General features: G+C 42.6%; 1 protein-coding gene and 1 pseudogene across 6 annotated transcripts in view; both read left to right on the plus strand.

Moving 5' to 3' along the window:
- The window catches only part of IDE (insulin degrading enzyme), a 111,675-nt gene that overhangs the window by 11,145 nt on the left and 83,500 nt on the right, over positions 1-17,030 (plus strand). For 2 of the 5 annotated variants that reach the window (XM_019739427.2, XM_019739434.2), the window contains exon 1: positions 493-625. The exons of 1 other annotated variant lie outside the window; for it this stretch is intronic. In XM_019739427.2, coding sequence (XP_019594986.2) covers positions 528-625 — 98 coding nt within the window. In that variant the 5' untranslated portion in view covers positions 493-527. Of the gene's footprint in view, positions 1-487; positions 626-7,028; positions 7,143-17,030 lie in introns of those variants that run through there. 2 more of the 5 variants (XM_074339387.1, XM_074339388.1) reach the window with 2 other exon arrangements.
- On the plus strand, positions 7,029-13,505 carry LOC109451283 (UDP-N-acetylglucosamine--peptide N-acetylglucosaminyltransferase 110 kDa subunit; annotated as a pseudogene). The gene is made up of 3 exons (XR_012498487.1): positions 7,029-7,142; positions 9,427-9,519; positions 9,616-13,505. The product of XR_012498487.1 is annotated as a UDP-N-acetylglucosamine--peptide N-acetylglucosaminyltransferase 110 kDa subunit (transcript).

A 17,030-nucleotide genomic window follows, 5' to 3' on the forward strand; every position in this document is an offset into this window, starting at 1 on the left:
AGGACAGAAACTTCCCCCAGGATCCCGGCCTCCCCCTGGTGGACCCGGGTTGTCTTAGTACTCCCCTCTCTCCTACCCGCGCTGTCCACGTCCGACCACCCTCTAGAGGGAGCCCGCGGGCCACGCACCAATGCGGATTCATTCCCAGTGAGGCCGCTTGGTCTGTTGACTTTGTTCCAACACCTGCACCGCTGCCCTCACTGTATTCGTGAGTGGCCTAGCCTCCACCTATACACAGCCAGATACCCAACGCCGCCTTCACATGTGCCCTCCTCGCCTGAGAAAGCCTGGTTGCTGGTCTTCCGCGGCTTCCCAACGGGACTCTATTCGTCCGCCAGCCGAGGCCTGGGACGCCCGCGGTCCGAACCGTCCCCGTCCGGTCGGGCTCCAAGCAAAACCCGGAGCGGCGACCGCTCTGCAATTCTCCGGAGGCGGCGCGGCGGATTGAGCATGCGCAGTGGGCCAGGCCGGCTCTCCACGCAAAAAGGAAGCGTTCGTTCGCTGTAATCCGGCGGCTGCGCTGGGGTATGCGGTACCGGCTAGCGTGGCTGTTGCACTCCGGGTTCCCCAGCACCTTCCGCTTGGTCCTTGGCGCCCGCCTGTCGCCCCCAGAGCGCCTCTTTAGGTAAGCGGAGCACAGCGCCCGGGCCCTCAGGGCCCGCGGGTCACAGTGGTTTGGAGCTCGGGTTGCAAAGTGGTGATTCAGCACTTAAAGCCGCCGCCGCTCCTCACGCCTCCGGTCCCGCGGGCCTGGGGCCTGGACTGCCGCGCTAAGGCCGCTCTAGGGCCCAGAAGGGCGGCTCGCCCGGCCGGAGCGAGGGGCCTTCCGGGGAGACTACGGCGTCCCTCGGGCCGGTGAGGGAGGACCGGGGCTGTGACCCGGGGTCACGGAGCGTGTGCCACAAGTGTGGGAGAGCGAGGCGCGGGCACGAGCGCGGACGGAGTCACCCCGGCCCGCTACTGGGATTCGCGCCCCGCCGCGCCACTCTCCGGGGACTCTGCTTGTGAGGGGCCGGCAACCCGAGGCGGACTTTCCCTTGCCTTGGGGTAAAGGAATCCCGAATTCAGGGAGACCGCTTTCCTCTCAGCCCCGCTTTTTCCTATAGGGGCTGAGTTTCCACTACGTTACGGAAATGCCTGCTTTGGGAACCGTAAAAGTTTGCCTGCCTCCGCCTTAGCGGGTAGACGAGTGTTGGGTTTCCTGTCCGGGGGAATTTGGGAAAGAATACCTTGGGATCCATCACAGCAGCTTCCTTGTTTAGCACCTGAGACAACCCAGTCCCCAGAGAGATTGTGTGATTTTCCCACAATTGCAGAGATTGTGGCAAAAACCAAGATTGGGACGCACGTTTTTTGCCATCCGGTCGCGTGCTCTCTGCGCTTAGCCGCTCTGTTTATGCTAGAAATGTTCAGTCTGGTAGCGAACGATGAATAAATACCTTTACAGTGAATAAAATTGGGAAAGATAGGCAAAGGAACTGGCTCTGAGGGGCAGTATTGTCTTGCCTACTTAGATACATCAGTTGAACTCTGGTTTTAATAGTACCTGGGACTTACCAAGTGCAGGGCATTTGGATAGACCTTGATAGACCGAATGTGTAAGTACGTGGTCTGCCTTCCAAGGAACTTTGACTTGGTTGGAGTGGGCTGAGCTGCCACGCACGAGGGTATAGCCGGCTAAAAAGGATGTGTTTGATGGGGGTCAGAAGATGGACAATATTATGGGCAGTGTGTGCTCAAGGAGCACAATGCCTGGCAGAGATAGAGGAGGGGTCTGAGCTGGCCTTTGAAGGAAAGGCTGAAAGGGTGGAGGGTGGGCAGGGGTGGTTGTAAATCCATTTCAGGTGTGCAGATTAGTCTGTGTTAGGGAGACAGCAGATTAGTCTAGTTGGAGCCTTAGAGAATTTCCGTGGGGGAATAAGGAGGAAACAAAACCTGTGTTATAAAAGTAGGATAATGCTAGCCTGGGCTTTGAATTTTAGTTGGGCTTTAGTTTAGTGAATAGGAGGTAGGGAGCCATTAAGAGTTTTTGAGGTAGGGAGTGATGAAATGAAACTGGTAGTTTAGGAAATTAGTTTGGTGGCTGTGTGCAGGATGTAAGGAAGTAAAGAGGCCTGAGGCAGAGAAACCGGTTGGGACTTAGACTTTATTGCCTAAACTCTGACGGCAGTAATGGTTCTACGAAGGCTTAATGCAAATGAAGACTCTGTGGAACTTGTTTTCCCTCTGCACTGAAAAATTCACTACAACGTGCAAAAAGATCCCTGAGCTTAGAGACGTGGGAATGGTAAGCATAGGCAGGGCGCTTCCCTGGGCCTCCTTCAGGTCAGAATACTTTTTGTTCTTAAATCATTGCAAATAGGCTATGTTTAGCTCCATATTGTCTTCAGTGTACAGAATTTGTGATTTCAAAGAAAGCATCAGTTTTAAGTTTTATAAAACAAAAGGGTTGGAATGTTCTACTTACAATTTGATTTTCTCTATGGTTTTCTCCCCTGGCTCTTTACTTTCATTGATGAAGTCCATGGCATGGGTTCAACAACCAGAGCTTCAAGATAACATTGTTCTCAGAGAGGGAAATTCAGGAGCTTCAAAGCATGATGAGATCAACCATCTAGAAAGTTCTACACTAAAAATTAGTGCCTGAGGCTATTAAGGAAAATACAGGTCCAATTAAAAGGATCAGGGTGTACCGGTAGCTTTGGGAAGGAAAGTACTTAACATCTGAAGCTACCACATATTCAAATCTTAAGGAAGGTAATCAATCCTACTGTACATGATAGGAAGAATATGTTAACAGAGATAGTTACATAGCTATTTATTTAAAGAGCTGGGATTTAACCCATGTCTGTCTGGTGCCAGAGCCTGAGCTCTTAACTGTTATACTGCCTTTGCCAGTGTTAGGGCATTTATTTCCTGTTCTAACCTCTTGAGAAAGATGATCTTAAAGCATTTATATAAGATCAATTCGTTTGAAAAGCAGCCTTATTGTCCTCTGTTCAGCCATATTGGATAAGTTTGGGCTGTGCAGCATTATCTGAACTATTGGGGAACCTGGAGGTAATAACTCAGTCTCTGGCAACCACTTGAAACACCTGGGCATCAGTCGTCTCACTTTGCAGGCAGCTCTACTTTGCATTTCTCTCTTCTACAGGCTTAGGAAACAGCAGTGTACCAGGTGGGACTAACTATTAAGATTCAGGGTTTTAAAATACTTTTAGCCAGAAAAATGTCTTTTCATAGTCTAAAAGGACAGGATACCTTTGAGTATCTTTAATTAGCATCAGCTCTGTCCACACACTGTAAAATGTTACATTCTGCCTATCTACCTTAAAGCATTGGGAATAATCTCATCTGGGAGCAGGGTGGGGAGCAGAAGTTCAAGTGTATATTTTCATAAGATTTGGTTTCCTTTCTGTTTTTCTGTTGGTATTTTAGATCTCCTAAACAGATACCAGAGGATCAGCCTACCTTTCAGCCAGGGTGACACGGCTGAAAACACTCTTCTTCCACAGGGGTAGATTCTTCTAGGTATTTTGGATTTTGGAGGCTTGATTAGGGCATTACTAATTGCCTTGTCTTCAGTCTATCCTCACTCCTCTCTGGTCAGCTGTAATTTGAATGTCTATTCTGTAGTGATCACTCACTGTACTCAGCACTGTGGGGATGCAAAGACCGTGATAAATTCTGTCCTTAAGGAGCTTTCAGTCCAATAGTGAGTAGTACCGTGTTTCCCCGAAAATAAGACCTAACCCGACCATCAGCTCTAATGCATCTTTTGGAGCAAAAATTAATATAAGACCTGGTCTTATTTTAATATTAATTATTAAATATTGATATTTAATAAATAAATAATATTTAACATTAATTAAAATACTTTAACATTAACATTATATTAAAATAAGACCGGGTATAATATAATATAATGTAATATAAGACTGGGTCTTATATTTATTAATTTTTGCTCCAAAAGATGCATTAGAGCTGATGGTCTGGCTAGGTCTTATTTTTGAGGAAACACGGTAGTTTTAACTCCTTTACCTCTGTTCTTTTATTAAACATCACTTTTGTGTTCTGTTGCTTCTTTCAATTTATTTTGAAAAGCAACTTAGTGTTTTTATCACACTACTCGTTCTTCTTTTAAAAGTGGGATTTATAAAATTCTTACAGAGTTCAAAGCTATAAAAGCTTCTATTCCCCCCAAAGAACTGTATAGTTTTTCTTTGCCTATTAAAAACGTGTAACTGTTTTTTTTTTGTTTTTTTTTAAAAGGGACTCATAAGCTGCTCCCTGAGGGGATTGAGGGGACGGTGTCAGTAAATATGGCCTGACATATTTACCGAATTAATGAATGATCTTCCTTCAAAACTAGCTTTCTCTGTTGATTTCCCTACTTTTGCATACATTGGTGTTATTTTCTCAGTTTAGCTTAAAAAATTGGTGTAATGTTTGAATCTCTTTCCCTCACTGCCTATTCCCAAGACCAAACTCTTTTGAGTCGTTCATCCTACAGTTTCTTGGAGTAAACTTGATTATCCATTACCATCCTAGTTTAGGCCATGATCACCTTCTGTGACATCTCACATCTACAAATTTTATAACTGATTTTTCCAGCCTCCTATCTTCCTACTAGTTAATCTTTATCATCAGATTAATCCTACTAATATACCACTTTCCTCATGCCATTGTCTTGCTTAGATACCACCAATGGTTCTGCCATATTTTTAGATCAGGTCCAAACTTCTTGACCCAGCATTTAAGCATCTTGTAGGCTGGCCATAGCCTAACTTTTCAACCTAACTTTCCTTGTCTCCAGTCAGACTCACTAATTTACTATCTCTTGTACATGACCTGTGCATTCCCAATTCTAGATACCCTCTCTTTTCTTTATATGACTAAATCTGTCCTTTCTAGACCACATACAAGCCACAGTTATCTTTCCTTATTCTGAACTTAATGATTTAAAGAGATTTTGAAACATCCATTTGACGTTTAACTATGTGCTGCCTTACATATTTTTCTCTTTTAATTATTTAGTATTATACATGCCAGCATATATCTAGGACAAAGAAGAATAACAAAATGAACACCTGTGTACCCACCATCCAGTTTAGGACATAGGACGTTTCCAGTAACCTTGAAGCCCTCTGTGATCACCTCCCAATTGCAACCTTCTCCCTCCCCTGGAGAGGTGATGTTATCCTAAATTTGGATAATCCTTTAATCTTTGTAGTTTTAACAATCTGAATATATTCCTAAACAGTATATTGTTTGGTTTTGTCTGCTTTTGACCTTTATAGAAAAATTTCTTCTCTAAGTTACTTTTTTCACTTAACACTATTTTTTTTTTGAGATTCATTCACATAGATGTATGCATTCACTGCAGAGGCAGTCTTATGTGAATATGCCACTAATTATTTTCTATTCTGTTATTGATGGAGATTTGGGTTATTTCAATTTTTTTTTCCCATCACAAATCACCCATGTTGTCGGTGTGCCCCAGTGCCCAATCTTTGGACATCTTCTCTACCTACACTCACTCATGTAGGATTCTCATCCAATCATATTGCTTTAAATACTATCTATATATGCTTTGTTCAATATTTAGCTATGAGCCACACATGCTTATTAAATGTAAATTAACTAAAGTTAACAATTCAGTTTCTCAGTCACCTTAGCCATATTTCAAGTCTCATGTGGCTCCTGGCTACCGTATGGGGCAGTGCACATATAGAACATATCCGTCATCACAGAAGCTTTATGAAACTGGCCTGATCTATGTTATGACAATTCCCAAATGTATATTTCTAGTCAGAACCTCTCCACTGAATTTCAGATTTAGGTAATAAGCTTCCTACTCAGTATTTGTCCCTGGGTGTCCAATATAGATCTTGAACTCATGACGTCCAAAACCTATCTCCAGATCTTCTCCCTGAAAACCTGCTCTTCCCACAGTTTTCTCCCCCATCTCAGATAATGACATCTCTATTCTGTTATTATGGGAGCCTCGCTTCTTGCCCATGCAGTGAAGAATTGAAGGTCAGCAAGCTGATTAATATGTAAGCAGGTTTATTCGTGATATGTCCTCAGGAAAGAGATTGGAGGGGGAGGGGAGAGAGAGAGAGAGAGAGAAAGAGTGAAAGAGAAAGGAGAGAAGAGGAGAGAGAGAGAGAGAGAGAGTGAGGGCAAGAGTGCTGAAGGGCCAGAGAGAGAGAGAGAGAGAGAGAGAGAGAGCCCTTGTCCAGAGGACTTATATTTTGCTGGGTGGGGTGAGGGAGTTACATAATGATTTGTCAGGAAAAGGTGGTACATGCTCTTCCATGGGGGGGCGTGACCTCCTAAGATAGGTGGAGGTCTGTTGACTCAGGTCCTTATCTTGCTCCAGACCACCTCTTGTCATCTGTGTTGTAAAAACAGATACATAGTTGTAGGCAGTTAATCAAAGCTATTTATGAGCTTTTTCTGTAGGCACTGTGGGACCCCTCCTCCTCCTCCTCTAATTTTCTAACTTCTACCTAACATTTTTGCTTGTTTAGGCTAACAACTTTGAGTCCTTAACTCCTTTCTTGTTCTTATATCCCTCATCTAGTCAGCATATGGATTCAGATTCAGACCACTTCTCACTGTCGCCACCCTGGCTCTTTCTGATCACACCCTTTTACCCAGATTACTGTCCTAGTCTCTTAACCAGTTTCCTTGCTTATGCACTCGCTTCTCTACTTACAGCCTTCTTGTCACCACTGGCAGCATGATCTTTTTGAAATCCAAGTAATATATCTTTGCTAGGGAATGCTTAAAATCTTGTATTTGATCCCCATTTAGTTGATGTCGATTCTCTGGGCAAGAGAATATTTTAGATAGAAAGAATGGTATTAGCAAAAGCTCAGAAGTAAGAAAATTCACAGTATAATCAAGGGAAAGTGAGATTTTATCCTATAGGAAGTAGAGAGCCTCAGATACGTTTTAAGCAGTAGAGTGACATATGAAAGCTATGTTTTTGGATGATTAATCTGGCTGTTTTTTGGAAGCACGTTTGAAATGCACGCAGAGATTGACGAAGGATAAAGAAGTAGTGCAAAAAACAAGGAAAGGAGAGTGTCTGCAGAAGATACATTGAAAGAAGATTCAGCTGCTTTGATTGGGTAAGTGGGGAGATGGAGGAGTCAGAAAGGCCTAAGGTCTCGGGCTCGCGTAACATTGAGATTAGTGCCAGGATGAGCCTAAACTAGGAGGGGCCGCCAGGGTAAGGAAGGCTCTTGTTGGGGAGATTTTAGCTGCAGGCCGTGCGAAGAAGTCCGGCCTAGTGAGATGTGGGACCTGCCTGGTGCTGGCTGGTTCTAAAGGCATGACGAGACCTGATTGGTCAGGTGCAGCGGTGGGGCACAATGGCGATAGTGTAGGCGTTTCAGAGCTGACTTAACCAGGGCCTCCCAGGGCAGTGGCCAAGATGGAGCAATCCTTAAATACCCAGAAAGCAAACCAAAATGATGACCCAATTTGTAGATTGGTAGCTCAAGGAAGAGTACAGTTAAAAGATTAGAACTAGGTTGATGAGCCTTGAACTACTATTGGAGTTTCTTAAATTTCCTCTGCCTAAGGATAGGAAATGGGTCCAGAGGCTAGAACAAAACTGAGCTGTGTAGAGGCTGGGTAGATGCAGCTGTGAGGCTCTCGCTGCTGTTGCTAATGTTAACCATGCAAGGTTTAGCAGCTAATACTTATTGAACGCCTGTGGTGGGTTTTGCTTTGTATTAGGAGCGTTCCATATAATGCCTTGATTCATGGCCACAATAATTCGGTGAGAGTGGTATTGTGGTTATTTTGGTTTGTTTTTTTCAGAAAAGGAGATTGAGGCTCAGAGAGATTAACTTGTTCAGATACACAGCTAGTAAGTGGCTTAACCAGTATGAATTCAGGTGGGCTCACTAAAGAACCTCAGGGTTTGGCCATTGTATTATCTGCCTTCTTAAAGGTAGTTTGGCATCTCTGGTAGAGATAGTTTTGGAAGGGATAAACATGGTAAATTGTGAAGTGGTGGTAATGAGTCTGAAGTGATTGTTGGATAGGCAAGGGAAGACTGCAGGTTGCCTTTGAAATGTGGGTGGAACTTGGTAAAAAGATCTGAGCTGGTTTCCTACATCTGAGAGTTGAGTGTAAAGAGGCGGTTGGCGACATTGACATGGATGAATATATTGGAAATATCTGTGTGAAGTTGCAGAGGGCCCAGGTTAAACTTGGAGGAATGCTGACATTTCGGGGGAAGGAGGAAACAGTTGGAGAGCTTGGGGGCTAGAGAGGCAGAAGATGACATCAGAAGCGGAATGGTCAGACGTGTCCAGCCAAAGAGGTTTTGAAGAGAGTGGGGCCTCCGCAAAAGGTCAAAGACCATTTCAGTGGTAACCTGCAAATAAAGAGGAGGGGACGCAAGCTAAATTTCATGCAGTCCCATGGAGTCATTTTGAAAAAATAAGGTATTGAATTTGGAGCAATTAGATGGCAGCTGGGAAAGAGCAGGCTTGAGTGAAAGCATGGTGGGAAATAGGGAAATAGGGAACCTGGTAGTGGCGGCTGAAAGGAAGAAGCTAGTGGAGGAGAACAGTGTCTAAGAGAGAGCCTGAAAAAAAATGGATATGAAGGCACAGGTGAAGAGGATAGCATTGGAAAATGAAGATTTGTTCACGATAGGTCTTAATTTAGAAGGGCAGTTGCTTATGAAGAATTATTTTTAAAAAAGGTAAACTGAGGCCCTAATAACTCTTGGCCTCAGCTTTCCTCATTTGAAGAAAGGATCCTTCTAGTTCTAAGTTCTGCCTTTTTTTTCCCCCCATGTAGAAAAAGGTCCAGTAGGTAGTATGTGTTCCAGTTCAGTTAATTGGATGATCCAGCTTTATAGGCTACTTTATTTTAGGGCATGTAGAGTTGTATTTGGGGCCTGGAGATCTGAAGGAGCCCCAATGGTATCTATACTATAATGGTATCCCTGGTACCTAGCACAGTTTCTGGCACATAGTAGTTGTTCAGTATTTGTTGAATAAATTTGTCCAAGACACAGACTCCTGGAAGTAGGGAGCCCTAGTCATAAACACAGTTCGATTTTTGCTCACAATTTGCCATTATCAAGCTCTAAATGTCAGTGTAGCAGTGTGTTTCTTATTAAAAAGAAATTATAGGTTGGAATGTACTTCCAAGATTTCTGGTAGTTTTGAGTTACTCATAGGAATTAAGTTGGTTTGAAAAGGGATGGGACCTAAGAACTAGGACAGCGTGGTGGGAAAGAGCTCTACATAAAAAGGCTCAATTCAGCTGGAGTCTAGTCTTGGTTTTGCCATTAGCTTGACTGTGTGGTTGTGGGTGCTGGGCCTGATCAGCTTTAAAATTCCTACTACCTCCATGAATCTGAGACCTTATGTTTTTTAACAACTCTAGATTTTCAAGATCGTGAGAGGTAGCTGGCCAACCAGAATTCTTAAGGCTCGAAGCCTGTACCCACTGCCGCCACTTGAGCCTGCCAAAGCACTGGTACAGCTGCTGCCCTCTCATTACTACCTCTAGAAACAGTCTTGCCAGTAGTGACGGCAGCGAGACCCAATCACCCCCTTCTCGCCCTCCCTGCAGAAGCTCCAGATGGCGTCTTCCATGGGCAACGTGGCCGATAGCACAGAACCAACGAAACGCATGCTTTCCTTCCAAGGGTTAGCTGAGTTGGCACATCGGGAATATCAGGCAGGAGATTTTGAGGCAGCTGAGAGACACTGCATGCAGCTGTGGAGACAAGAGCCGGACAACACTGGTGTGCTTTTATTACTTTCATCTATACACTTCCAGTGTCGAAGGCTGGACAGATCTGCTCACTTTAGCACTCTGGCAATTAAACAGAACCCCTTTCTGGCAGAAGCCTATTCAAATTTGGGGAATGTGTACAAGGAAAGAGGACAGTTGCAGGAAGCAGTTGAGCATTACCGGCATGCATTGCGTCTCAAACCAGATTTCATCGATGGTTATATTAACCTGGCAGCTGCACTGGTAGCAGCAGGTGACATGGAAGGGGCAGTACAAGCTTATGTCTCTGCTCTTCAGTACAATCCTGATTTGTACTGTGTTCGCAGTGACCTGGGGAATCTACTCAAAGCCCTGGGTCGCTTGGAAGAAGCCAAGGCATGTTATTTGAAAGCAATTGAGACACAACCGAACTTTGCAGTAGCTTGGAGTAATCTTGGCTGTGTTTTCAATGCACAAGGGGAAATTTGGCTTGCAACTCATCACTTTGAAAAGGCTGTCACCCTTGATCCCAATTTTCTGGATGCTTATATCAATCTAGGAAATGTCTTGAAAGAGGCACGGATTTTTGACAGAGCTGTGGCAGCTTACCTTCGTGCTTTAAGCTTGAGTCCCAATCACGCAGTGGTACACGGCAACCTGGCTTGTGTATACTATGAGCAAGGCCTGATAGATCTGTCAATAGATACCTACAGGCGAGCTATTGAACTGCAGCCACATTTCCCTGATGCTTACTGCAACCTAGCTAATGCCCTCAAAGAGAAGGGCAGTGTTGCCGAAGCGGAAGACTGTTACAATACAGCTCTCCGGCTGTGTCCCACTCATGCAGACTCTCTGAATAACCTTGCCAATATCAAACGAGAACAGGGGAGCATTGAAGAGGCAGTTCGCTTGTATCGCAAAGCATTAGAAGTCTTCCCAGAATTTGCTGCTGCCCATTCAAATTTAGCAAGCGTATTGCAACAGCAGGGCAAACTGGAGGAAGTGCTGCTGCATTATAAGGAGGCTATTCGCATCAGCCCGACCTTTGCTGACGCCTACTCTAACATGGGGAACACGCTAAAGGAGATGCAGGATGTTCAAGGGGCCTTGCAGTGTTACACGCGTGCCATTCAGATTAACCCTGCATTTGCAGATGCCCATAGCAATCTGGCTTCCATTCACAAGGATTCAGGGAACATTCCCGAAGCAATAGCTTCTTACCGCACTGCTTTGAAACTTAAACCTGATTTTCCTGATGCTTATTGTAACTTGGCTCATTGCCTGCAGATTGTCTGTGATTGGACAGACTATGATGAGCGAATGAAGAAGTTGGTCAGTATCGTGGCTGACCAGTTAGAGAAGAATAGGTTGCCCTCTGTGCATCCTCACCATAGTATGCTGTATCCACTTTCTCATGGCTTCAGGAAGGCTATTGCTGAGAGGCATGGGAACCTCTGCTTGGATAAGATTAATGTCCTTCATAAACCACCATATGAACATCCAAAGGACTTGAAGCTCAGTGATGGCCGACTGCGTGTGGGCTATGTGAGTGCTGACTTTGGGAATCACCCTACTTCTCACCTGATGCAGTCTATCCCCGGCATGCACAATCATGATAAATTTGAGGTATTCTGTTATGCGCTGAGTGCAGACGATGGCACAAACTTCCGAGTGAAGGTGATGACAGAAGCCGATCATTTCATTGATCTTTCTCAGATTCCATGCAATGGAAAAGCAGCTGATCGCATCTATCAGGATGGCATACACATCCTTATAAATATGAATGGTTATACCAAGCAAGCTCGAAATGAACTCTTTGCGCTCAGGCCAGCTCCTATTCAGGCAATGTGGCTGGGATACCCTGGGACTAGTGGTGCAATTTTCATGGATTATATCATCACTGATCAGGAAGCTTCACCAGCTGAAGTGGCTGAGCAATATTCTGAGAAGCTGGCTTATATGCCCCACACTTTCTTTATCGGTGATCATGCTAATATGTTCCCTCATCTGAAGAAAAAGGCAGTCATCGATTCTAAGTCCAACGGACACATTTATGACAATCGGATTGTTCTGAATGGCATCGACCTCAAAGCATTTCTTGATAGTCTACCAGATGTGAAAATTGTCAAGATGAAATGTCCTGATGGAGGAGACAATGCAGACAGTAGTAATACAGCTCTTGATATGCCGGTTATTCCTGGGAATGCTATTACAGAAGCAGTTAATGAAATGATTAACAGGGGACAAATTCAGATAACAATTAATGGATTCAGTATCAGCAACGGACTGGCAACTACCCAGATCCACAGTAAGGCTGCCACTGGAGAGGAGGTTCCCCGCACCATTATTGTAACCACACGGTCCCAGTACAGGTTACCGGAAGACGCTGTTGTCTACTGTAACTTTAATCAGTTGTATAAAATTGACCCTTCTACTTTGCAGCTGTGGGCAAATGTTCTGAAGCGAGTTCCTAATAGTGTGCTGTGGCTGCTGTGTTTTCCAGCAGCGGGAGAACCTAACATTCAACAGTATGCACAAAACATGGGCCTTGCCCAGAACCGCATCATTTTTTCACCTGTTGCTCCTAAAGAGGAACATGTCAGGCGAGGCCAGCTGGCTGATGTCTGCCTGGACACTCCACTCTGTAATGGGCACACCACAGGGATGGACGTCCTCTGGGCAGGGACACCCATGGTGACTTTGCCAGGAGAGACTCTTGTTTCTCGAGTTGCGGCTTCCCAGCTCACTTGTTTAGGTTGTCTTGAGCTTATTGCTAAAAACAGACAAGAATATGAAGACATAGCTGTGAAACTGGGAACGGATCTGGAATACCTGAAGAAGATTCGTGGCAAAGTCTGGAAGCAGAGATTATGTAGCCCTCTGTTCAACACCAAACAATACACAATGGAACTAGAGCAGCTCTATCTACAGATGTGGGAGCATTATGCTGCTGGCAACAAACCTGATCACATTATTAAGCCCATTGAAGTCACTGAGTCAGCCTAAATAAAAACTATGCACAGGAGAACTGCCCCGGTACCTGAGCCTCAACCTTCTGGAAAAAAGGGAACTAGATGATGTACTTTTTACAGTACAGTATCATGTTGCAGATGGGTGACAAGTAATAATAGAATAGCACAGCCAAACTTGCTTCCTGCATGATAGGGAGAGTCACAAAAGATGGGAAACAGCTATTCTACAAGAAATTGCCATGGAATTTTTCAGCAAGCAGGTGATATATAGGTCTGGAAGGTCTGCTCTCCCTTGGTCTTCCATGGGATGGTTAATACGGAGGGACATCAAGATTGTCCACTCACTTTATGATTCCATGGAGTGACTGAGTCTTTTGAATTTAATTTTTTCTTTATATTTGGGGTATTGGAACTTTAAAAAATGTTTGATTTCAGGTGTTTTTATTCATGTGAAATGTATATGATTCTCATTAGATAAGGTTTTAAGCTAAAATGTTGCTTCTTGTTTTAGTTTCTAAACTCTACAGATTAGTAGGGTCTTTGCTGTTGTAGTCTTTTTGTAGGTTTTATAAACCACTTGAGCCTAAAAAAAAAAACTATGTTAGAACCCCAAAAAGAATTTTGCCTTGCTCTCTAACTATACTATGGCTCTGAAAAGAGGCAGGCTATTATAATTGATTAGAGTCATGATGCTAGTATAATTGAATTTCTGGCAGTAGAGATTATATAATTGTTTTCTGAAGTGATATATAATAAAGAATATTTCTTTGACAACTCATGTGATACGTATCAATATTTGCATTCAGTTGATACTCTTTAACAGGTTTTATTTTTAAAATAGCTCTGGTTTCCTTTGTAATATAACAACGTTTCAGTCAAGATGAGCTTATGAGGAAGATAATACTGCTTGTTTTGGAGCTTTATGTCACAAAGGATCCAAGTTCTCTTGCAGTAATAAACTGAATAAAAAATATTCAGCAACTCAGTGACTGGCATAATGGGCCCTGTAACTCATCATTTTCTTTTCTTCTGCCCACAAAAGAGAATGGCTTGTGGGACAAACCTAATGCATAATCGACTTGCTTCAGAAATGAGATTCTGAATTCAGTACATGCACTAGTGATTTTTTTTAAAGAACATGTGACATATCACATATATACTAAAAATCAAACATCCTTCCCTTTAAAGGACAACTTAATCTATTTAATATATGGCTGATTTTTTAAATTAATTTTTGATATTGAAGTAATGCAGGCAGAGTTTTGAGTCAAATAGTACTAAAAGGTTTACAGAGAAAAACAGTTTTTCCCTGCTTACAGCATCCCTTAGTTCCTGCTCCCAGAGGCTAGCACATTTATCTCTTTAAGTTATTCAACCATTATTCAACTCTATTTTGAAATTTGTATTAATATTCCTAAGTAATATGCTGTATTGTTATTTCTTCATTTCTTAATTTTTGGAGTTATCTGTTGATTTGTTTTTATGGTAGGTAAACATTTAGTTCTTCCCTTATTTTTCCCTCTTGCCCCATCTTAACCAAAACAGTTATATCACAGATTTTGGATATAGCAGTGTTTAGACTATTAGTGACTTTATAAATAGTGTTCACTGCCAAGCCAAACAGTATAACCTGATTATATTCTTTTTATTGTTCATCTTTTGCTTTTGCTATTTTGTCTATTTACTTATTTCTGATTCTTCCCGCTTGCTCCCACAGCAGTTAGTACAATTTTCCTCATGATCAAACCTATTAAATGGTCTATTTATTCCATATTTTTTCCTTGGAGACTTTCCTTCTAGACACCTTCCCCCAACCCCCAGCTGCAGTGTGGACTAATTTTGCTCTAGGCTTGCTGCAAAGGGGTTGCCTGGAATTTCCCTTTGCTTCTCTCTTATAACGGATCCATTTCTTGGATCAACTATTTCTATCTTGGTCTGCTCCTTATTCAAGAGCTACATGTTATATTTGGAACGTGTCTTCCAGTAACTTCTTGAGAAACAGCACATGGAAGATAACTTTTTAAAAGATCTAATGATTTCCTGATCTGTAAAGTGGAGATCTGCGTTTTGGTGTGATTCTACACATTGGTAGAACAAGTCTACAGAATCGAGAGAGATGACCTGAATGGCTTCTACTTCTCCATCCAGCTTTAGAATTCTAGGATTCTAAATTCTTGAGAATTAAATGATTTTTAGAGATTATCTAGCAAATGGTTAAAACAACAAACTTTCAGAGAGACCCTTTGTAGGACTGACAAAAAAGGCATAGACATCTCTTCTATTCTCCTTTCTTTTGTTTTCAATTGAACTTATAAGATTTGCTTTTATGGAGCAAGTACATTTGAAATTTTGCTTTTCAAATAAGAAAAAATTAAACACTGGTCAGTTCTATTTTTTTCCTTCTTTCTTCAGTAGGTGAAGGTTCCCACCTTCCCTACTTCCCTTGGGCTACTCTGTGGTTTTTATGTTCTGCTGATGGCCAATTCTCGTCACCATTCACATTTCATTAGCCGCTGTCTGAAGAGACTGGGAGTATTGGTCACCATTTAATCTATGTAAAATATTCTAGAGCTCGGAGTCTGTTCCTGGAAGATAGTGAGCTCGACTCCTGGTTCTGAGTTTGTACTGCAGACTACTGTCCCGTAACAAAATGTCCTATTCGCTCTGTAATTCTATTCCCCTGGGAGTCAGTGTGATGTAGTGGAAAAGTCATTCTGAAGCGGTCAGAAGACCTCTTTGGCATTTTTGTTATCTTGAATGGGTTACTTTGCATGGGCCTCTTTTTACTAGGCATGGGACTAAGTAGCTTCAAAATCCTTATTAGGACTAATTTTTTATTTCTGAACAACATTGCTTCTTGTATAGTTCCTTTTCTTTCCTCGTGCTACACTGTCACTACCTCCTCACTTTGTATTGTTTTTATTTTAGAGAGTTAGTCTGGCCAGCTCTGAAGCAGGCTGCTGTGGACCAGATGCTGGGATATGGCATGCGGATAATGTTCTTTTTTCAGATGTTATTTTTAAAATGTGTGTCAACACTTAAAAATCCCAAGAGTTCAGACCCTTTAGGGAAAATGTGGCGATCTGGTGACACTGGTGCACATTCTTGCCTGGCAACAATTGGCCTAAGTTAAGATTTACTTTCCTTTCAGATGAGCGTGTATTCCTTTACACCACAATTCCACCTAACTCTGCTTTGCTCACTTACATTACCTCTTTGACCTGGTAAGCAGTTACATTTGTGGCCCCAAGTGATTGGAGGAAATCAGTCTTATTACAATAATCCCCCTTATTTTCAGGGGATACTTTCAAAGACCGCTCCCCCACAGTGGATGCCTGAAACTGCCAATAGTATGCAACCCTATATACTACACTGTGTCTTTTTCCTGTACATACATGCCTATGATAAAGTTTAATTTTTAAATTAGGCACAGTAAGAGATTAACAGTAGTAACTAATAATAATGAAATAGAACAATTATAATAGTATACTATAATAAAAGTTATGTGAGTGTGGTCTATCTCTCTGAAAACCAGTCTGATCACCGAAAACTGCTATGTGACTGACAGGTAGGTAGCATATACAGTATGGAAGCGCTGGACAAAGGGATCATTCATGTCCCAGGTTGGACAGAGTGGGATAGCAAGAGATTTCATCCCACTACTTAGAATGACATGTAATTTAAAACTTATAAATTGTTTATTTCCAGAATTTTCCATTTGATATTTATATATGTATTTCTTTACATTTAACAAAGAAATTTATTCATCATGCAGAGAAGGGAATAGGAAATGGTGAAAAACAGTTCTCAAAAACAATAGTATTTGGATGCCAGTGAACCTTTTAATATTTTTGGACCATGGTTGACTGTGGGTAACTGAAACTGCAGAAAGCAAAACTGTGGATAAGGAGGAGCTATTGTAGTTTTTGGTGATACTGCAGGTTTTTGTTAGTACTAAAAATGAAACAAAATATATACAAATTGCTCAGAAACTACAGAAATTATTATGTAATCAGGACTACCCCTGGTTTACAAAGAATTCTCACATCATCGTATTTGATCCTTATGGCAACTGTGTGTGATTGACAGAAATGAAAAGTCCCCCAGTCTTGAAGAAGTTTAATGTAGACAGCTCTGCTGCCTCTGAATTCACTGTGTTGTCTAGAACTGGAGCAAGGTGGAGTGAGAGTAGGTGGGTGTAGAAGAGCATGTTAAGTTTGCTTCTAGGAAAGTAGGTAGAGCTATAAGCCTGGGCTAGGTGGTCATGCGTAAAAGGAATAGCAAATCAACTCCCAATCT

The sequence above is a fragment of the Rhinolophus sinicus genome, linkage group LG07 (assembly GCF_036562045.2).
Source record: "Rhinolophus sinicus isolate RSC01 linkage group LG07, ASM3656204v1, whole genome shotgun sequence".
In the NCBI taxonomy this organism is placed as follows: domain Eukaryota; kingdom Metazoa; phylum Chordata; class Mammalia; order Chiroptera; family Rhinolophidae; genus Rhinolophus; species Rhinolophus sinicus.